The 23324-nt window shown below is 35.4% G+C and overlaps 2 protein-coding genes and 1 long non-coding RNA gene across 4 annotated transcripts; all 3 read right to left on the reverse strand.

Annotated features, from left to right (window-relative positions):
• Window positions 1-2295: 2295 nt before the first annotated feature.
• Window positions 2296-3560, reverse strand: LOC111798784 (the record flags this gene model as incomplete). The annotated part of the gene is given in 1 exon segment (XM_023682111.1): window positions 2296-3560. A coding segment is annotated over 1 exon segment (1122 nt), but the record flags the coding sequence as incomplete, so codon positions are not given.
• Window positions 3561-9889: 6329 nt separating this feature from the next.
• On the reverse strand, window positions 9890-14809 carry LOC111798654. 2 transcript variants are annotated; one of them, XM_023681938.1, is made up of 6 exons: window positions 14397-14809; window positions 13814-13935; window positions 13602-13657; window positions 11782-13506; window positions 11565-11676; window positions 9890-10800 (listed from the first exon to the last, which is right to left on the reverse strand). In XM_023681938.1, the coding sequence occupies exons 2-6, from the start codon at window positions 13914-13916 to the stop codon at window positions 10145-10147; spliced, it is 2652 nt and encodes an 883-aa protein (XP_023537706.1). In that variant the 5' UTR covers window positions 13917-13935; window positions 14397-14809; the 3' UTR covers window positions 9890-10144. The 2 variants fall into 2 exon arrangements, with proteins under 2 accessions (XP_023537706.1, XP_023537705.1); XM_023681937.1 differs by having other exon boundaries at window positions 11565-11682.
• Window positions 14810-15718: 909 nt separating this feature from the next.
• Window positions 15719-22839, reverse strand: LOC111798952. The gene is made up of 4 exons (XR_002815745.1): window positions 22707-22839; window positions 21679-21742; window positions 20046-20175; window positions 15719-16019 (listed from the first exon to the last, which is right to left on the reverse strand). It is a non-coding gene; the product is annotated as an uncharacterized LOC111798952 (long non-coding RNA).
• Between the last annotated feature and the right edge of the window lie 485 nt (window positions 22840-23324).

Here is a 23324-nt window from a genome sequence, read left to right on the forward strand (position 1 = left end):
CCCCAAACCAAGCCTTAATCAACCTACAAAGATCAAAATCAACAACATCGAGCTAGATCTCTCTCAAGTTTTCGATATCAATCAAGTTCACTAGTAAAGATCAAAATCAAGATCAAGATCAACAACATTGGTTCAAATCTCCATCACACATTCTTTTTTACACCAAATATTATATAAGATGAAGTAGTGGTCCTATGAGATCTATGTAAAGTGACCCTAAAGCAAAACAACATGTAAAAACAATCAAGTCAAATGTTTCCATCACTCACCCACTACCCATCTCTTTCTCCTTTATGCAAATGTCAAGGAAACAACATGGCCCCAAACAGATTAGGAACACAATCCATTGGGGTTAAAATTCATGCCAACATAACATAACATATCCATTATCCACTTTATTTTAACAGAGTTTCATAATTCAGGCAAAACAAAATCAAACTCCTAGCTTTTCTCAAAAGTTACCTTTATTCCCATAACCTTTTAGAGACAAATGAAATTTACTTTCAACTAAAACAAATCAACAGTGTGGACCCTACTTCATCAAATTATACATCTAATACTTGGGAGCATGTACTAGGACAATCCATGCAAGGTAGTGCATAGTTCAAACCCGTGCTAGTCTTAGGACAGGTATGAGCATAGTATATAAGGAGACTAAAGGTCCCCAGATAGTGGATGTAACAGTCAAAGCTTACCAATAGCAAATATTGTCCTCTTTGGGTTTTCCCTTTCGGGCTTCCCCTCAAGGTTTTTAAAATACGTCTGCTAGAGAGAGGTTTCCACACCCTGATAAAGAATGTTTCGTTCTCCTCCCCAATCGATGTGGGATCTCACGTTGATATAGCTGCTGCCATATGATGTGGCTAGCAAAACCACCCTATGATAATAAAGAATTGAAAAGAAAAATGAAAAGAAATTTACCTTAAATCTCTTCCAAGCATCCAGGCTACAAAGTAGGGGATCAGCAAGAGGTTAGCTGGGCCACAGAAGATGAGAATAGCACCAAAAGAACCTAAAGTTATCTCCTGCAATTTGTCTGTAAACGAGTCATCCCTTGTGGATCCGTAGGTTAACATGGGGCCATTCTGCTGCTCTCACACAGCAACGTCCCATCATCATGTGAGCCATAGCCATATATAATTGATATCATTTCTCACTAACCAAATCAACATTCTCTCTCATATCATTATCATCATCACATTTTGGTTAAGGGTTTTCAACACAACCTCCATAAAAGTCACTAATAAACCATTCATCATTGAACAACCACAAAAGGCATAGATTCAACAACACATTACAACAACCTTATGTTTTTTCTTGGATGAACTTATATTATTTCTCTTTGGCTAAAGTAGAAAGGCCAGGAGGAAGTCTAAGAGGTTGTTCCCAAGTTGCTTTTCTAGAAAGAGCTTCCCATACAATGATGGCTATGGAGGCTAGGACTTGAGAGGCATTAGGAAATATTCTCTAAAGTTTAGAGTTCATACCCTCAAGTGAAAAATTTAAGAATCTAAAATTCTTGTTGTCTCTCGAATCTGGCTTTAGGGTGGGTGGAGTGGGCCATGTTCATAATACAAGGAGTATGCTCTTCAATACTCAAATAAACAAAAAAGAAAACACAGATTCTAACTTTTTAGATCAATAACTTGATCAAATCTATTTGCATGACTGTTTTTTAAAGCTTCCTATCATTCAATTTGGAACAACTAAAAACGCTTCCAAAATCATAGTTTCTTTATGAATCATGCACAAAATCAAAGAAAAAGCTATGAAAAATTCAATAGATCAACTCCATTCGAGTAACTTTTGTTTATAAGCCATTAGCACAGCTGAGGCTCATCTTAGACATGTTCATGGGGTAATGGAGATAGATAATAAGCTTAGATGACTGAAACAGTGCAGCAGAAGAAAGGGTATATATATTACAATGCTGAAAGGAACAGTAATTCAACACAGAAGCCATTGGGGAGTTCATAAAGAATCACCCAAGTAAGTTCTAGATTCTACAAACAGCCCCTTTTGGATGGAAAATGAGGAAGATCAAATCAATAACAAGAATACATTCATATAACCATCATCTTAGCAGAGAACAGGTTTCAAGAAAAGGAAAAAGAACAATTGCTATACAATTTTCTTTGAAATGAAAAGGCTAGCTATATATTATTGAGCTTATTTATCTTCTTCTTCTTTTTTTTGTTGTTGTTTATTTTATTTTTTTATTTTATGATTTTTATCCAAAAAAAAATGAATAAATTGGTTAAGAAAAAAAAAATTAATGAAAAGAAAAGCAGAAGNGTAAGGCAAGTATGTCTTCTTCCTCAGCTCCTCTGCTTGTGCTCTGTTTTTTGTGTAGTGCAGTTCATGTGGCGACGGCGGAATACGCCGCTTTCCGACGCCGTTCGTCGGTTTTCCGGCCCCCGGCTTCTTCGCCGGAACTTGTCCACTTCCCCCCTTCAGCTTCTGTGCTGAGGGTTTTGTAGCCTTTTGCTTTGCTGAAGATGAAGTGGAAGTGGAAGTGGATGCTGTTTGATTTGTTGTGGGTTTTTTCTCTTTTGCTGAAGAAAATGAAATGTTGGACCAGAATTTGTGATTACTGCTTCTTCCTTCACTCTTGCTTCTGTATAGAAAATCCTTCAAGAAAATCCATCTCTTCGAGTTTCTTCCGGCTGATGAAGATCTTGAAGATGAACCCGAAACTGAAGGAGTAGTCGTTTCTGAACTCATAAACCCTTCTTCTTCATTCTTCTCCATTGTTTTTCCTTCTTCTGAATCGTTCCTCTCAGTGTTCAAATCTCCATCGTCATTTTCAGTCCATTCCACCGGCGTATTTCTCATCGGCGACATAGATCTGGTTCTCCGCCGGAGAGATTTATCGCGAAGTCGAAGATCTCTCCCTCTTACAAACCCTACGATTTCACCTCCTTCATCTTCTTCATCTTCCCCTTCCAGATCCAGTAATGGCGCCAAAACCTGCGGCTGCTCCAAGTGAGTCGAAAGCTTCATCGGCCGGATCTTTCCATTCAAGAACAACTCATCCGCCGAGCTCATGGACCCGATCGAACCTGAGCCAATAGAGCCAAACCTCCCGGAGAACTCAAACTCGAACGAAAACGAATGACTGTCTTTCAACGAAGAAGACGGCAACTGAGCTGACGAGCTCGAGGATTTAGTTATAGCAAAATGCATTGGACTAGCCGGGGCGCTGTAATAGAATCCACCGACGGGGCCACGGCCGGGGCTCGATGGAGCACTAACATAAGGAGTGGAACAGGCGCTATCGACGTCCTCAAACACGTATTGAGGTTCATGAGCACCGTGAGGTCCACCATTAATGCCTTCTTGAAGCTCGGTTTTGATATCTGAATCCAAATTTTCGCCGCCATTGTTACTGGCTTGGAGCTCCATTGCTCTGTTCATCAGTTCTGCGCCAAACGGAGAAGAAGCTCTGAGAAACGAAGGAGCGTAGCTGCAGCAATTTAATAATTTCGGGAGGGATTCACAAAATTACCCTCGAAGTTCGGTTTTATTACATGTACTGCCATTCATATTTGTGGATTTTTCTAAAACACCCCTAGATCTCTGTCCTCCTTTTTTTTCTTTTTATATTTGTTAATTTAAATTTAATTTAACAATTATTATCAATTTCATAATTATTTTTAATTATTTATTTTTCAATAATTTGCAAGGTAATTTTTAAAATATATATTGAAATTGAACGGTAAATAATAATAAAATATTTATAAATAAATAAATAAATTTTATATTAACTAACCTTTTACCTTTATTAAAAATAAAAATATAAATTATAAATAATCGTAGCCATTGAAACCAATCTAATCTTAAAAATATTATTGTTGAGACATCCAATAATTATTGAACTGATTTTGTCTGTAACAGCTCAAGTCTACTGTAATTAGCCCGCTACGTATCGTTGTCAGTTTCACGATTCTAAACATGTCTGCTAAAGAGAGGTTTTCATACCCCTGTAAGAAATTATTCATCCCACGTCGTTTGGAGAGGGAAACGAAGCATTTCTTATAAGGGTGTGGAAATCTCTCACTAATAGACACGTTTTAAAATTGTGAGACTAAGACGATACGTAACGAGTCAAAGTAGACAATATCTGATAACGGTCGGTATGGACTATTACAAATGGTATCAGAGTCAAATACCGAGCCTATAAATCAGTTCAGCACCCTACAATCCAAAACTCAAGTTTTATAATAAGTTTCAATAGAGTTGAAAACTCGTGAAAACATGGGATGAAAAACTAACATCTCGAAATGTCATTCTTCCGAGCTTAATTCAAGCAAATATCTCGATCACTGTCACGTTGTTTCAAGTCTCGACCATCCAATAACTAGATTAATTCAAGCAATTTAGATTATTTGCTTTGGAAAAAGTTACCATCCAATAAATATTCAATTGATTTTGTCCTAACAGCTCAAGTCTACTGTCAACAAATATTATTCGTTTTGGCCCGCTACATATAATTGTGAGCTTCACGATTCTAAAACGCGTTTGCTAGGGAGAGGTTTTCACACCCTGATAAGAAATGCTTCATCCCACGTTGTTTGGAGAGGGAAACAAAACATTTCTTATAAGGGTGTGAAAATTTCTCCCTAACAAACGCGTTTTAAAATCGTGAGACTAACGGCGATATGTAACGGAACAAAGTAGACAGTATCTATTAACGGTTCGGTATAGACTATTACAAACAGTATCAGAGTCGAACACCGAGCCCATAAAATCACTTCAGCACCCTACAATTCAAAACCCAAGTTTTATAAAAACGTTTCAATAGTGTTGAAAACTCGTGAAAACAATGGACGAAAAATTAACATTTCGAAATGTCGTTCTTTCCAGCTTAATTCAAGCAAATATCTTGATCACTGTCACGTTGTTTCATGTCTCTACCACCTAAATTTATTTTAAAAATATATAATTTATATATTTTTATTAAATATTATTTAGGTAAATAATAATAATAATAATAATAATAATAAAAATGTATAGGGGTATTAAGGACAATAAAAATTGAAACATAGGATCCCTAGGCTTTGAGTAAAGAAGAAGATGCACCGAAGCTGAGGCTCGGAGTCCGAACCTGAGGGCACGGATTTCAATCAATAATGAATTATGAAACCCATCAACTGTTTGATTAAATTAGTGAAATTAATCAGAAGGGTATTAATGTAATTTACAATTACATGTTTCTTTTTTTAAATATATTTATTTATTTATTTAATATTTTCTTTTTTTTTTATTTTCTTTTCCCAATAAAAAGAGAATATTGGCACACAAATAACCTCCAATACTTTCCCCTTTTTCAGCTTACAAATCCAAAATTTTGGATTTGTATACCACGTGGATTCCATACCCTAAATTATATAAAAAATACCGATAAATCTTGGAGTGTTCGTGGGTCGGGTTAAGTCAAATCGAGACATTTTTTAGACTCAATTTAATTGCTCGAGTTTTTAATTTTTTTTAATTTAAATAATTTTTATTAAATAATCAGATCAACCCAATTATAAATTTTTTTAATTGAGTTGGTTCGAGTCGTTCGGGTCATTTATTCAAATTTTTTTAATAAAAACAATATGAAAGTTTGTAAAATATTTATTGATTTATTTATAAATATTTAATTAAGATTTGTAACTTAATTTCAATATATATATATATATATATTTTAAATGTTGTTGGAGAATAAAATTAAAACAATTTATGTATGTATAGTATCGTAAGTAAAGATGTATATTTTAAATTATCAATAAATTTGGGTTCGGTTGGTTCAACGCAATCTATGAAATTTTCATTTATTTACACTGAATTGAACCCAGATAAGTTCATAGCTCAACTAAAACCGTACGGGTTAAGTTGTGTGGATCGAATTTTTTAACCTCCGTAGTTAGATTCCAATTATTTTATTGAATTTTAGAAATTTTCATTTAAATTTTTGAACTGTGAAATTATTTTGAAACAAACCCGAGAAGGGTTTTCATGTTGAAAACGATGATAAACATTGTGTGGCAATTGTCGTGAAAGTCGAGAGATAAATGTGACATCATTTACTGTCTCATTCCAACCTAACGAAAAAACTAAGGTTGTTATTTTCATTCCAACTCAAACAGTGTTGCTACACCGAGTATTGCATCGATTTCTATCGTCATTCTAACATACAAACTCTTCTAGTTAAAAGACGATTAATAATAACCTTAGGTCGTATAAATCAATGTAAGCATAGTTCAACTAGCTAACATATAATATTCTCGATCACGAGGTCAAATGTTTAAATTCTTACTACAATATATTGTTGAGCTAAAAAAAAATTTATTAACTAATCTCGACAAGTAATCAACTCAAAATTAAATATTAAATATTACGACTTGTGCCTTTCTACAATCCAACCATTCTAACGTTTTTGTATCGGTAACTAATTTTATATAATTTGCATTGCAATTATTGTTGTATTAAATTTGAGAATTGTTAAGGATATTTAGTAATAAATTATAGTTTACCATATATATCATATTTGATATTTTATTATAAGATAAATATCTAGATAAATTTGCCTTCTTATCACAGATATCTTTTCATTTATTACTCTTTCCATATCCTTGTAATTTATTTGATTATAAATAAGATAACTTTCACGCATTTAAGTAGTAGATTAAGCAAACATTCTAAAAAATAAATAATATAAAATTATAATATATTTATTTAAAAAATAAATGAGAAAATAAAGAATTCTTCCACATTGGGAAATAAATTTAAAAAATAATAAGAGACGTTTATTAATATTTTTATTTTGAAAAATCATGTTTGGTTGTCAACTAGAAATAAAATAATGTTAGAAATATTTATACGTGGCTAACACTAAACATATGCTTAGACACGTTTAATTTTGTTGTCTCTTACGGATCTCAATTTTATTTCTTATGCAAATTAAGTCGTTTCATAAAAAATTAATACACATCTTCACATTATTTTCTCATCTCGACACTTATTTCATTTTTCATTTTCGTGAAAATTTTCATTTATTTTCGTAGGGATCAGATTTCCCGTCTTCATTGTCTTTTTAAAAAACTAATTATTTTATCATTTTTATTTTTCAATATAATCTTTATTAAAAAAAAAATCTAAATATTACAATATAGTATTTAAAAATTCAAAAAATCTACCCGAGTTTAAATATTATAATTAAAGTTCAAAATTAAGTAATTTATTTCTTTTAATATAGCAAAAAAGTATACGTATATGTTTGTTAAAAATATATTTATATTACGTGGAGAAGGGATGAGGCAGGACAGGGACGAGGAATATAATCACGTCCCCAACCCCATTTATCTAATGAAAAAAATTTTCCTCACTCCCTCCTCATCCTCCATCTAAACGGAGAATTCCCGTATATATGTGTTGAAAATATATTTATATTAAGCAAAGAGGATGNAATTTGCCTTCTTATCACAGATATCTTTTCATTTATTACTCTTTCCATATCCTTGTAATTTATTTGATTATAAATAAGATAACTTTCACGCATTTAAGTAGTAGATTAAGCAAACATTCTAAAAAATAAATAATATAAAATTATAATATATTTATTTAAAAAATAAATGAGAAAATAAAGAATTCTTCCACATTGGGAAATAAATTTAAAAAATAATAAGAGACGTTTATTAATATTTTTATTTTGAAAAATCATGTTTGGTTGTCAACTAGAAATAAAATAATGTTAGAAATATTTATACGTGGCTAACACTAAACATATGCTTAGACACGTTTAATTTTGTTGTCTCTTACGGATCTCAATTTTATTTCTTATGCAAATTAAGTCGTTTCATAAAAAATTAATACACATCTTCACATTATTTTCTCATCTCGACACTTATTTCATTTTTCATTTTCGTGAAAATTTTCATTTATTTTCGTAGGGATCAGATTTCCCGTCTTCATTGTCTTTTTAAAAAACTAATTATTTTATCATTTTTATTTTTCAATATAATCTTTATTAAAAAAAAAATCTAAATATTACAATATAGTATTTAAAAATTCAAAAAATCTACCCGAGTTTAAATATTATAATTAAAGTTCAAAATTAAGTAATTTATTTCTTTTAATATAGCAAAAAAGTATACGTATATGTTTGTTAAAAATATATTTATATTACGTGGAGAAGGGATGAGGCAGGACAGGGACGAGGAATATAATCACGTCCCCAACCCCATTTATCTAATGAAAAAAATTTTCCTCACTCCCTCCTCATCCTCCATCTAAACGGAGAATTCCCGTATATATGTGTTGAAAATATATTTATATTAAGCAAAGAGGATGAGGCGGGGATAGAGACAGGGAGGGACGAGGAATATAACCACGTCCCCGACCCTATTTATCTAATGAAAAAAAAAAAAAAATCTTTCCCACTCCCTCCCTCATCCTCCATCTAAACGGGGAATTCCTGTATATGTGTGTTAAGTGAAGAGGATTCACGTCCCCGACCCCATTTATCTAACGAAAAAAAATGNATTTAAGTAGTAGATTAAGCAAACATTCTAAAAAATAAATAATATAAAATTATAATATATTTATTTAAAAAATAAATGAGAAAATAAAGAATTCTTCCACATTGGGAAATAAATTTAAAAAATAATAAGAGACGTTTATTAATATTTTTATTTTGAAAAATCATGTTTGGTTGTCAACTAGAAATAAAATAATGTTAGAAATATTTATACGTGGCTAACACTAAACATATGCTTAGACACGTTTAATTTTGTTGTCTCTTACGGATCTCAATTTTATTTCTTATGCAAATTAAGTCGTTTCATAAAAAATTAATACACATCTTCACATTATTTTCTCATCTCGACACTTATTTCATTTTTCATTTTCGTGAAAATTTTCATTTATTTTCGTAGGGATCAGATTTCCCGTCTTCATTGTCTTTTTAAAAAACTAATTATTTTATCATTTTTATTTTTCAATATAATCTTTATTAAAAAAAAAATCTAAATATTACAATATAGTATTTAAAAATTCAAAAAATCTACCCGAGTTTAAATATTATAATTAAAGTTCAAAATTAAGTAATTTATTTCTTTTAATATAGCAAAAAAGTATACGTATATGTTTGTTAAAAATATATTTATATTACGTGGAGAAGGGATGAGGCAGGACAGGGACGAGGAATATAATCACGTCCCCAACCCCATTTATCTAATGAAAAAAATTTTCCTCACTCCCTCCTCATCCTCCATCTAAACGGAGAATTCCCGTATATATGTGTTGAAAATATATTTATATTAAGCAAAGAGGATGAGGCGGGGATAGAGACAGGGAGGGACGAGGAATATAACCACGTCCCCGACCCTATTTATCTAATGAAAAAAAAAAAAAAATCTTTCCCACTCCCTCCCTCATCCTCCATCTAAACGGGGAATTCCTGTATATGTGTGTTAAGTGAAGAGGATTCACGTCCCCGACCCCATTTATCTAACGAAAAAAAATGTTCCCCACTCCCTCCCCGTCCTCCATCTAAACGAGGAATTCCTTTATATATGTGTTGAAAATATATTTATATTAAGCAAAGAGGATGAGGTGTTCCTACAAGAACGAGGAATATAATCACGTCCCCGACCCCATTTATCTAACGAAAAAAAAATGTTCCCCACTCCCTCCCCATCCTTCATCTAAACGAGGAATTCCCTTATATGTGTTGAAAATATATTTATATTAAGCAAAGAGGATGAGACGTTCCTACAAGAACAAGGAATATAATCACGTCCCCGACCCCATTTATCTAACGAAAAAAAAAAAAAAAAAAAGTTCCCTACTCCCTCCCCCATCCTCCATCTAAACGGGAAATCCCCTCTCCATCAAGAACGGCTCGAGTAAAATGAACATCTCTAAATATAAGTCTTAACGAAACATCGGCCCATCTTCACCAACCCTAAGATTTTCCTATGGTGCCAGTTTCTTTAAGGAAAACATTGTTATAAAAATAAAATAAGAACTGTTAATGAAGATGGAAAGTACTTGAACCAAACCAGAGAATCAGAGCTTCCTCTGCAGTATTTGTCTGGCAGTCCATTAGTACCACCACCATCAGCCACCTCTACATACATGAAGAACAGTCAGTAAGTTAGGGAATAATCAAGAAATCACTCACCAATTCATCAACTAAACAATTTAATATCCCTTTCTCAATCTCAACCCCTTCTTCATTAGCTTCTTGATCCATGTTGACCCATTTCCCATTATGGCTACTCATATCCTTCTCCACAAGTTCATCCACCATCCATTCTTCCATGCTTTTCCACCTCTCAATCTCCTTCCATACCTCCTCTGCTAAGCTACCATTTTCGAACAGTTTTCGCCATGGAACCAATGTTTTTGAACTTCCAATTACTATTTGTTTCGCCGTTAGTTCTAAACATTTGTTCACGCAGTCGAATAGGATCTTGCGTTCGAGCTTGAAATGTTCTGGTTCATCGTTGTTCTTTGTGTTTTCTTCGATCTCCAGATTGTTGTAGAGACTGGGAGTGATGAGCATTGGAGTGATACCTAATGTGAAGTTTTCGAATGCTAGCTCGGCTTTGCTTACGACTTCCCTCACGTACTGTAGTTCCCAGTCATCTGATTTATGCGTGTTTATTGGACTTGTCGTTGTAGGTGACCGTGTTCTGTACTTGTCTTGTTCGTCGATGGTCGATGCAGAATTGAGTACTGGTGTCTCCCCAAGCATTATTGGGTAGAGATTTGTTGGGTCTAAGTTCATTGCATTACCCAACCTGCTGGCTGTAAACAGGAAAAGAAAAAAGGTCAATACCAGCAGATTTTGGTAACAAGGATGCAATAGTCTCTCATTTTGCTTTGTTCCAACTTTTTGGGAAATTACTCGTAAAGGTTGGAAGAACGTGACGGGTGGTTTTGTAGCGTTGAATGCACGAGAGATTGCAAACTGTATGCACCCCCTGTGGTCGAGGGGGTAACCATATTGTGGATGACAGTCACATTGAATAATTTTCCATCTAATTTTTCCAATATGTTATGCAGAGAAAAAAGAATCTAGAAAATAGTTTCTACTCTCCATATTGTGGATGGCACCCACAGCTAGCAACTATTGTCTGCTTTGGCTCGTTACATATCGCCGTCAACCTCACGGTTTTAAAACGCATCTGTTAGGGAAAGGTTTCCACACCCTTATAAGGAATGTTTCGTTTCCCTCTCCGACCGATGTGGGTTCTCACAATCCACCCTCCTTGGGGGCCAGCATACTCACTAGCACACTGCTCGGTGTCTAGCTCTGATATCATTTGTAACAGCCTAAGCTCATTGCTAGCAAATATTGTCTGCTTTGGCCCTTTACGTATCGCCGTCAGCCTCACGGTTTTAAGACGCGTTTGCTAGGGAGAGGTTTCCACACCCTCAGAGGAATGTTTCGTTCCCCTCTCCAACCGATATGGGATCTCACACAGAGAAATTTGTTTGTGACACTAACTTTCCAGGGGATGCATAATTCACATAGTTCTAAATATACCACGAGGAAGAGAGATATTTACCATGGATGCTATTTCCATCGTCGGGAGAAAACTCATCGTCAACTGAAGATCCGCTCATGGTAACTATTTCGGTGTTGTTGCTATCATCAGGTTCCTTCATTTCTTTCACTCCCTGAAACTGGAACAAGTTTAGTTACACAGAAAGAGGTATTGAGAGACATTGAATTATTCATAACTCAGAATGACTAAACTCATTTTCAGTACCAAGGAGCAATACCTGCTGCCACTTGTCGACGATCAGTTCGTTGCTATCGGTTGACAAGTGACCGCAATCATGGGGACTATCTGAATATCTGCAGCCTATGCAATTTTCTTTCGTGGCACATTCTGAAGTGGCATAATGCGAATTAGATCCAGAACAAGAAAAAATGTCGTCTCTCGCCATATAAGATTGAGAGGACTCGACCCTACACGTCAATTCCTGAAGCTTTTGCTCCAACAAAACACTCAAAGCATCGCCGTTTATGGCGTTTAAATTGGGTGAAAATGATGATAGATTCTTCAAATAATCATTCTCACTATAAGAATCAAAGACCAAGCTGTGGTTAATTTTTACAGCCTCATCTGAGTGAGGTTCAGAACTAGATTTCTTCAGTGGGGATGTGAATGTAAAAGAAACAACGTCCATTCCCAGCTTTCGGTTTTCATCACCGTTCATCGAACCATCAACTGCAATATTATACTTGACAGATCTCTCACCGTTGTGGATCAAAGAATTAGATACAGAACTTCCTTCACTACTAACATCCTGACTAACAGATTTTTTCTTCCTTGAGGCTGCATTTCTCTTGGAAGATCCAAAGTCTTTTTTGGCATCAGTTTCTCGTGTGCGTGTGATTTTCGATTCAACTTCGCAGTTGATAAGAATCTTATTTACAGTTTTGCTAGAACCTATGTGACAATTAGCAGACTGAGTCCTTTTGACAGGCTGATTAAGAACTTGGGGTTTTGAAGGCAATTTTTCTTTGTTGGGTAGAGAATTCTGCTTCTGATTGTTTTGAGCTAGAACATTGTTATTCCTCTTCATGGTTCTCTTCTGCATAGTTTTTTGCATGCTGGGCTGGCTATTGAAAACTTGGCTTGATTTTACGTCATTATGCTCCTTCCGATCCATCGCACCCGCCCTGTCACTACAAGAAGTCGAGTCCCCTTTACTCTGATGATTGGCCCTTGCTTGAACTGCAAGAGAAACTGGTCTTCCTTTATCTTTTAAACCGTTGGAATTACTTCTATCCGCAACAGTAGACTCGGTCCTTAACGCAAGATGTTCGGATCCACTGTAGTTCCTTTCACTAGCCTTTCCTTTTCTATTCTTTCCGATGTAATTTTCGGTTGATCGTTCAATTCCAGATGACTTACGCGTAGTTTCCACTTTCTCTTTCAAATCCCGGATTCTCAAGGGCACTGAAGAGTTGGTAATAGATGTCATTTTACTCTTCACAGGTTTCCTTGGACTTGCCTCAATTATCTTGGTAGCTGCTTCCATTAAGTAACCTGTGCTCATTGTTGGAGTAAACCCAGGGCTCTTAATAGGAGACAACAACTTATGATGAGTTATAGGTATAGATTTAGCAGACTTGGGAGGCAATACTTCAGATTGAAATCTCTCAATTGGAAGTTTCGGTACTTTTTGCGCCCGCAAGTCCAAGAGGTTCCCAGAAAACCTCTCGAGTTTGTTCGGCATATCAATATAGTCCATAGAATGACAGTTCCATCCTCCATCACTGTTATCATGATGAGAAGCCCCAACCAAGCGGGATTCTAAAAAAGAAGTAGAACAAGGCTCGGGTACGTTAGAAGGCAATGAATCTAACCCCATAAGTCTGGCAACGACACTGGGGACTCGACCCCCACATTTTTCATCACTTGTTTTGGTCAAAGAAAAATCCCAATCACCATTTAATTTATAACTAGAACTTGCTCCATCTTCCCTTGCCTCTAACTACAGATAGAGAATCATTCAGAAAACAGGGTAATCGAAGACGAAAAAGGGAACAGAAATGCCAAGAAAAATTGTACATCAAAGGCAGTTCTTACCTGAAAGAGCTGTGATTTTGACAAGTTGTCGACATTTTCTTTTCCTTGCTTCAATCCTTTTATGGCAAAATAGGAGAAATCAACATACTAAAGAAGTAAATTGTCGTGCTCAAAAGCAAAATGTTAATTCAACACTCATTTAATTCATATCATTATAAGGATTAAGCAAGAACAGAACCCTGAAATAGCATAAGTTCAAAAGCAATAGGTACCAGCTAACTCATTACTGCTTGAGAACAGCCTTTTCCGAGATTTGCCATTCCAATCAAATAAGTTAAGAAAGCCTCCTTTTGAGCGTTTCTTCTCAACCTCCATCTTCTAATCCACAAAAGGCCTAGACAGCAGCCATGGGAAGATCAAAACAGAACCCATAACCAAAAATTTCTCAGAGTTTATCACAGAATCCATTATCCCAATACCACAATCAAACAAGAGGAGTTTTATCCAATACTTAACAGTTTACATCTCTTGCTCTAATGAGCCTTCAAAGAAACCCTAATTTTACAGCGAGAGAGGTAAAGCAAGGCCTATCCAAGAACCAACCATTTAGCATCTAACAAAGGAGAAAGTACCGAAACAAGAACAGAAATGGCAAGCATTGTAGTTAATCAAAATGTGTCATCTCCAAATATAAACCAAAATCTTCGCCGTTTTAACATAAATTTCATCCAAAATTCAGCATCCACAGTGCGACATTTCAAAATTCAAATTGTTCATTCCTCAGTCCATAAACAAAACCAACGAACATTTATTGATTCAAACTCTAGCCATTGTAATGAAACAAAAAACACATACCTCTCAGCAAACAGATCCCATTTCCAAACTGCTAGTTCGCGACCAGAAACAGGCAGAACAAATCAAAGAGAGAACAAAACTCAGATCTAACAACTAAAAGGTCGCAAAAATTGACCAAAAGAGTGCGTTGAAAAGAAGTTAACAGTGAGGAATAGAGATCTTCAGACGGTAGAGAAAGAAGTACTAAAAGCAAAGGACAGATAGGAAACGTAGAACATCAAAAATGGCAGAATGAGAGAGAAAGAAGCTTAAAAACTGGTCTTTGTGGTGGAAAAAATTTAAGGAATTGAAGAGGCTCCTCCTCCTTCCACTGCTCACTGCCGTCTGAACAAGTTCTTCTCACTTGAATGCAAATCCCTCGCTTTCTCTCTCTTCTTTCTCTCTCTACTGCCATGTGAGAAGAAGCAGGAAGGTTTCGTGCTTTTGGCCCATATTGCAAGAGAACCCCCACTTTTCAACTTTCGATGTGGGGCCCACTTAGTTAAAATAATTTAAATAATTTATTTTCTTTTTTTAATTTATTTTTTTTAACGGATTGAATCCTGACCGTTGGTTTATTTTATTTTATTTTCTGTTTTAAATAAAGAGATTTTGTAGTAATATTATTGATATAATAATGAAGAAATAAATAATTTAAATTGAAAAGAAAAAATAGGTATTTGTTTAAATTCTTTGTCTTTTCTTTCTTTCTTTTCTCAAAAGGAACATTTCAAATTTAGAAAGGAAAAAAGGTTTGTTTCTAATGGGTTGGTGGAAATTTTGGGACGATCAAATAAATAATACTTATATTAAAGTTACAAATTTAAATGTTTTAATTTTTGGATAAAAACTTTATTATAATAGAGATTATAAATTACAAAGATTTTTTTATTAAATAATAAATATATATATTTTTTAATTTTAAAAACTATAAAGACTAAATTCTAATTTTCTTGAGTGTGTGTGCGCACGCACTAAAGAAATACAGCCGACCGACGATACAGACAGATATGTGAGATGATCGACAGAGGTTCCCTATATTGGAGTGTGGAAGGGGAAGTCTCTATTTACATAACATAAAGGATGTGAATGAAGAATGGGCGCCCAATCCATACATCCCGAGCAAAGAGCTAACCAAGAATGGGTTGTATTTGAATAAAAGAACAAACTCAACCGAAGACCTACAATTGAAACAAGACTCGAATTTGAAAGAAGAACAATAAAACAAGAAATTTTTTTTCACGAAATCAGAAACTCAAATTATTTATATATATATATATATATATATTCTCTTATGAGTGTAAAGTTTTAAAGTTAGACAACAAAATTAATGGGTTTTATTTAGTGATTTATATACTAAGGATATCTCGTAAAGTTGAAAGTTAGACACATGCAAGTCGAACACGAAGTGGTGTTTCCAGTGACGGGCGAATGAGTAATGCATAAGAACCAGACCTTGTGAGGGGAACAATAGCAAAAAACGACTGCTAGTACCTCATACGCTGAGAAGCAAAATGAGAAATCCGCCCGAGGGACTCCCGTCTGATTAGCTAGTTGATGAGGCAATAGCTTACCAAGGCAATGATCAATAGCTAGTTCGAGAGGATGATCAACCACATTGGAACTGAGACACGATCTAGACTCCTACAAAAGACAACTATCGATTATTAGACTTCAACTTATTAAAGATTCATAATTAGAGTCCGATTTAGTTAATATTTTATTATTTTAACAAGTCAATAAGTAAGTTAGCACGATCTTACCCGAAAAACAATCGGACTGTAAAAAATGGTCAAAGTATAATAAGTTGGGAAGTTAATAACAACAGCAGTTAAGAGGGTAATGAATAATTGCAAAAGAACTGTTTTCAATGGTGGCAGTAAATTTGTAAAGTAATAATTTGCACGTTCAATTAGGTAAAAAAGAGAGGTCAAATATTTATTGCTTTCTTCAACTATTTAAGGATAATAGTTTTTTTCCTTTTCTTTTCTTTTTCTTTTTTTTGTTACAATTATTTAAGAGAATAGTTGAGAAGACCAGCCAAATTATTCAAAAAGTCACAAATAATTTCACTTCCTCTTTAATTAAATTATATATTTAAGATAGAATTTCGACTAAATAATTTAATAAATTTCATAAATAGTTTCTACGATCTATAAGCTACTTATAAAGATCTTGACAATTAAAGCTATATGGACTAAATTCTAACTTTCTCAAAACTAAGGTGGGTGGAGAACAAAACACCCTTTATAATTTATGAGAGTGTGGAAACCTTCTCTTAACAGACACGTTTTAAAGTCTTGAGGGAAAACTCAAAGAGGACAATATCTGCTAGCGAGAGCTTGAGCCATTACAAATGGTATTAGAGCTAGACACCGGACTATGTGTCAGCGAGGAGGCCCTTCCCCGAAAGGAGTAGACACGAGACAGTGTGCCAGTAAGGACGTTAGGCCCCAAAGGGGGTGGATTTGGCAGGAGCCCCACATCGATTGGAGAAAGGAAAGAGTGTCAACCCTAAAGGAGGTGGATTTGGCAGGAGTCTCACATCGATTGGAAAAAGGAAACGGGGCACATTGATTGAAGAAATGAAAGAGTGCTAACAGCCCCAAAGGAGGTGGATTTGGCGGGATCCCATATCGATTGGAGAAAGGAAACAGGACACATCGATTAGAGAAAGGAAAGAGTGTCAGTCCCAAAGGGGGTGGATTTGATAGGGTCCCACATCGATTGGAGAAAGTAAAGAATACCAGAGCCCAAAAAGGAAAGTCCATGGAAGACAATATTTGTGGGCTCGGATCCTTACATAAGGAGACTGAATTTATGATTTAACATGATTCCAACTCTATGTTTGGTTCTAACAATTTAAATAGAAACTTTGGTTCTAACAATTTAAATAGAAACTATCCAAGTTTGGGACTTCTCATTTTTAATTTACTCAAATTCAAATTTCAAACTCGTAGAGTCAACTTCACTTACGAGCAAGCTTCCCTAATTAAATTATTAGTAATAGGAATCAATAAGTGCATCTAATCATTTCAATTATACTGGCACAATTATAACAACCTCTATCATCTATCTCATACAAGAGTACATTAAAAACGTCATCCAAAAGTAAAAAATTAGCTAACATGTGGACTACTAGAAACCCGAGTTATTATAACATCCCAACATATCATTGAAAATAGGATTAAAAATAGGCTACAATGTATTAAACAAATCAACCAGACATAAGAAATTATGTTACAAATATCATAGTTGGCAGAAATCTAGAAGATGTCACCATCGACAAAGACCATACTTCTACTCTTTAAAGCTAAAAGAATCGACCAACAAAATCCAAGAAAAAAAGAAAAAAATTGTTTAAAATAAACGAGTAAAAAGACAACTTCAAATAGAGATGTCTAATGAACTTGTGGAACTTGTTTCGAACGAGATGGAAAATTTTCGTTTCAGTAGGGAATAGAGCAAGAAGTGAAAAAAACATTTTCCAGGTGGAGTTGGGAATTGAGACCGGAATTATATTTGTAACGACCCAGCCCCACCGCTAGAAGATATTATCTTCTTTAGGCTTTCTTTTTCAGACTTCCTCTCAAGGTTTTTAAAAAACATCTTTCAGAGTTAGACAGCGGAACCAGTGTTCATCCAAATACTAATCTAAATACTGTCCTCTTCAGGCTTTCCCTTATGAGCTTCCCTATAATGGATCGGTTAGGGAGAGGTTTCCACACCCTGATCAAGAGGGAATAGAGCAAGAAGTGAAAGGTTTCCACACCCTAATCAATAGGGAATAGAGCAAGAAGTGAACAAAATCTTTTTCAGGTTAGTCAAAGAGAGCTGGGAATTATATTTGTAACGACCCAGCCCCACCGCTAGCAGATATTGTCTTCTTTGGGTTTTCTTTTTCGAGTTTCCCCTCAAGGTTTTTAAAAAGCATCTTTCAGAGTTACACAGCGGAACCAGTGCTCATCCAAATACAGTCCTCTTTTGGCTTTCCCTTATGAGCTTCCTCGTTACGGACCTGCTAGGAGGAGGTTTCCACACCCTAAACCCTAATCCTTCAAGATTTTTGGGCTTTCCCTTTCGGACTTCCTCATTACTCATCTATTAGGGAGAGGTTTCCAGACTCTTATAAAGGGTGTTTCGTTCTCCTCCCCAACCAATATGGGTATCACAATATTCTTCATTCCCGGCTCCACCCACCTAAATTCCTTCCAAATATGAAACCAAACGAAGAAGAGACTAACAAAATTACAAAATCGAAAAAAATCTAAGATCCTAGATTTTGTTTCTACTAATACTAATTCAACACAAATTAGAGTTTGGAAAATGTTAGATTCTTCACAAACAAATAGAGTCGGCTGAGCAATGATTGGCCATTGCTTCTCGCCAAGAACATGCAATTTGGTCCCACTTCAATTTCAAGATCACTACAATACATTCAATTATTTTAGAGTCGTTTTTTTTTATAAAAAAAAATTAAATTAAATTATTCTTCTCATTTCATGTTTTCTTTAATTTCATAATAATTATAAACTTAAGTTTACAAATCATTAAACTTACAAGTTACGATTTGCCAACCACCCTTTACCCAACTAATCAACTCTGTATTCTATAATATCAATTAATAATAGTGTAAAGCCTGGTACCTGGATAGAAATTAAAATAATAACAATAATAATAAATAAATGATATGTTTTCTTAAAAGTTCTAACACTACATAATTACGTCACGTTTAGTTTAATTATTTTTATTTTGTATTATCTTTTTGAGCAGGAGACAAGTAAAATAAATGTAATATCGAGGACATCTTAAAAAAAATTAATTTGATAATCATTTTATTCTCTATTTTTTATTTTTTTTAAAAAAAATTAAGCTCTTAAGCATCATTTCTACCTATAAATTTCATCCTACATTTTTAAACAACTATTTGAATACTAAAAAAATAATTTATAAAAATTTGATTTCGTTTTTGAAATTTGGTTTAAAATGATGTGTTTTCAAAGTGAAAAACTTACCAAAAAAAAAAAGAAAAAAAAAATTGTGAAATCCCACGTTGGTCGGGAAGGAGAACAAAACATTCTTTATAAAGATATGGGAACCCCTCACCAAAAGCCTGAAAGGGAAAGTTAAAGAGCACAATGTCTGCTAGCGGTGGGCTTGAGTTGTTATAAATGGTATCAGAGCCAGACACTGAATGATGTGCTAACGAAGAGGTTGAGCCCCAAAGGGGGTGGGCACAAAACAATGTGCCAGTAGGGGTGCTGGCTCCAAAAGGGTGGATTGAAGGTCCCACATTGATTGGAGAAGAGAATGAGTGTCAGCGAGGACACTGGGACCCGAAAGGGGGTGGATTGTGAGATCTCACATCTTTATAAGGGTGTAGAAACCTCTCCCTAGGAGACGCATGGAGAGAAAACTCGAAAGTTAAACAGAGTTCTTATAACTAATTCTGCAGCAGAAGCTCCCAAACAATTCCTAACTATCATGACAGCAACATGCATACCTCAATAATCTACAAAGAGGCCTTTTTTCAAGTTATCATTTTGACTCTCTATGTCAGTCTTTCAAATAGAGGATTTAGTGAGAAAAAAATTGATGCTCCCAAATACAAATAATCATGCCACAGTGATAAATCATACGTGATCAAAATAATTGAGTTAGCATAAATACCTGGGTTGAGGACAAGCAAGTTTGCAGTCAAGACGGAAGCCTTTCTAGCCTGCTCTGAAGGCGCCATGACAAAATAATAGAGGGCTGAACTGTTGTCCCAAGAATGAAGGTGGAATGGTGTCCATTGCAGCTAATGTCATATGGTTAGCAAGATTTCTTGTAACAGTCCAAGCTTACCGCTCACAGATATTGTTCGCTTTGGCCCATGACGTATTGTCGTCAGCCTCACAGTTTTAAAATGCGTAGAGGTTTCCACACTCTTATAAAGAATGTTTTGTTCTTCTCTCCAACCGATGTGAGATCTCACAATCCGCCCTCCTTGGGAGTCCAATGTCCCCGCTGGCACACCGCTTGGTGTCTCCTCGCTAGCACACCGTTTGGTATCTGCTCTGATACCATTTGTAACAGTCCAAGCCCACCGCTAACAGATATTGTCTACTTTGGCCCGTTACGTATCGCCGTGAGCCTCACAGTTTTAAAATGTGTCTGTTTGGGAGAGGTTTCCATCCTCTTATAAAGAATGTTTTATTCCCCTTTCCAACGGATGTGGGATCTCACAATCCACCCTCCTTGAGAGCTCAGCGTCCTCGTTGGCACACCGCCTGCTGTCTGGCTCTGATACCATTTGTAACGGTCCAAGCCCACTGCTAACAGATATTGTCCGCTTTGGCCTGTTACGTATCGCCGTCAACCTCACAATTTTAAAACGCGTATGTTAGGGAGAGGTTTCCATATTCTTATAAAGAATGTTTTGTTTCCCTCTCCAACCGACGTGGGATCTCACACTTCTTAAGACAATTATCACATGGATAAGAGTCATATTTGCGTGCTTTTCGATCAAATAGACTTCGAAATGCTGAAGCTATGTTTGTCTCCAACATTAGTCCTATGAAATTTCACCGCAAATTAAGGAGCATGAGTTTGCATCAACTAATCGAAATTGTAAAATGCTAAAAGCAAGAGGCAGGAACTTTCATGAGGATGAAATGGAGTAACTAACCTTAAGTTCACAGAACTCTTTCATTTTCTTTTCTCGAATCATTGATATCTTACAACTTTCACTTTTAAATCCTTGTCCATTAAGTAACGTGCATATGATGCGGCTGAAATCCTTTTTCCTTGAAGCTTTGAAATCTACAACATCACTTTCACTCTGGAAGAATCAATATCGACCAAATTTGGTTTTTCCTTCACTTGAGATGAATCTTTTATGATGTTCATTAGGGAGGTCGTGGTTCCTAACATGATATCAGAGCTAAGCCCTTAACTTAATCATGTCGATAGAATCCTAAAATGTTGGAACAAAAAAATTGTGAACCTTGAAGGTGTAGTCAAAAGTGACTCAAGTGTCGAACAAAGGGTGTGCTTTGTTCCCTTTGTTTGAGGGCTCCAGAAAAATGAGTCGAATCTCGATTAAGGAGAGGTTGTTCCAGGGCTACATAGGCCTTATGGGAGGCTCTATGGTGTACTTTGTTTGAGGGGAGGATGATTGGGAGGGAGTCCCACGTTAGCTCTAATCAAGAAAATGATCATAGGTTTTTAAGCAAGTAATACATTTCCATTGGTACAAGACTTTTCGAAAAACCAAAAGCAAAATCATGAGAACTTATACTCAAAGTAGACAATATCATACCATTGTGGAGGTCGTGGTTCCTAACACAGTACTCTAAAAGAGACGAGTTCCTGCTCATCACCACCTCAACAAAGAAGCACTTCCATAAATAGATAATCGACACTGCCAACTTTTTACTTTAATAGCTGAATTAGAAGAGCCATGTTGGTCAATCTCACTGTAATAACATTATACCACTCGTTAATCAGTATGATAACCTCAACATATATCATCTAAGCAAAATTTAAACCCACCGTTTTTAAACGGTTTTTATGATCCATTAATTTATTGTAACCTCCAAGACACCTCTAGTTAATATTGTCTTCTTTGGGGCTTTTCCTTCCGAGCTTCCCCTCAACACGTATGTTATTTCCACACCCTTATAAATAATGTTTCGTTCTTCTCCCCAATCGATATGGGATCTCACAATCCACCCCTTCGGAGCCAGCGTCCTCGCCGGCACTCGTTCCCTTTTCCAATTGATGTGGGACTCCCCAATCCACACCGTTCGGGACCCAACGTCCTTGCTGGCACATCGCTTCGTGTCCATCCCCTTAGGGGCTCAGCTTCTTTGCTGGCACATCACCCTGGCTTTAATACCATTTGTAACCGTCTAAGTCTACCGCAAGAAGATATTGTCTTCTTTGGGCTTCCTTTCAAGGTCTTTAAAATGCATTTGTTAGGGAGAAATTTTCAAATACTTATAAAAAAATGATTCGACGTTTATACTAAATTCTATGTCGATATAACCATATTCTCACTCAAATTATCCACAAATTCCTATGATATATACGCCTTACAAGTTACAGTTCTTCTCCTCAACCTGAACGAAGACGAACAATTACAGTTCTTCTCCTCAACCCATAGCTATGAAGTTAGACTTATTAAAATTTCCAAAACCAGATTCCTACAGCGGCGTACATTTAGAATAAACGAAAAATGAATTAAACGATATTCCGTTGTTCTCATTCAGATCGCGAAACAGATAAGCAGAGGAAACTGAACTGCAATTTTAGAGTTCAGAAATGGCTGGAGATCCAAGAAATTACCGTAGAGATTGATTATCCATTCCAAGCAGGCCTGCGCCAATTCTTCATCGAAACCAAAATCGGCGGCCAAGCTTCGCAATCGAGCTCTCTCCTTTTCCATGTCGTGGCCGCCCATTTTGGGGATGTGGAGGCTTTGTTTCTCCCGCGAAAATTACCTTTATTTTGCTACATTATTAAAAAAAATAAAAATAAAAAATACATTATCGGTATAAAAAAATATTTTTATTATTTCAAAAATGGTAATATTATCAACTAAATTAAATAAAAATATATATTTATATAAAAAAAATAAAAAAAAAATCAACATTTTTAGAATACAAAAATGTTAAATTAATAAAAATACTTTTGAATTTTTTATTTGGGTATACCTTTAAAATTTTAAAGCTTTTGAAGCTTGCTACCGCGAACCGTTAGGTTAGCAGGGTGCCCCGGTTTGGGGGCTTGAAGGACTTAGCGCCATGACAAGGGGTATCAGAGCCAAAGGTTCGGCCAAGCCATGGCTAGTGAAAAAGAAAAAAAAACGTAGGCTAGTGTCGTCGAGGCTGGGAGCAAATCATGTGGACGCCTTGTTACACAATTAAAGGGATAGATTTGGAGTGAGCAGGTTACTCCTCCGAA

This window comes from Cucurbita pepo, chromosome LG07, assembly GCF_002806865.2.
Source record: "Cucurbita pepo subsp. pepo cultivar mu-cu-16 chromosome LG07, ASM280686v2, whole genome shotgun sequence".
In the NCBI taxonomy this organism is placed as follows: domain Eukaryota; kingdom Viridiplantae; phylum Streptophyta; class Magnoliopsida; order Cucurbitales; family Cucurbitaceae; genus Cucurbita; species Cucurbita pepo.

Excerpts from the sequence above, each read along its gene's own strand:
- LOC111798654 (XM_023681937.1), bottom strand. The coding sequence starts at position 13,916 with ATGGAGGTTGAGAAGAAACGCTCAAAAGGAGGCTTTCTTAACTTATTT. Across the intron at positions 13,507-13,601 it reads CAAAATCACAGCTCTTTCAG|TTAGAGGCAAGGGAAGATGG; the intron begins GTAAGAACTGCC and ends CTCTATCTGTAG. Across the intron at positions 10,801-11,564 it reads CGATGGAAATAGCATCCATG|CCAGCAGGTTGGGTAATGCA; the intron begins GTAAATATCTCT and ends TCCTGTTTACAG.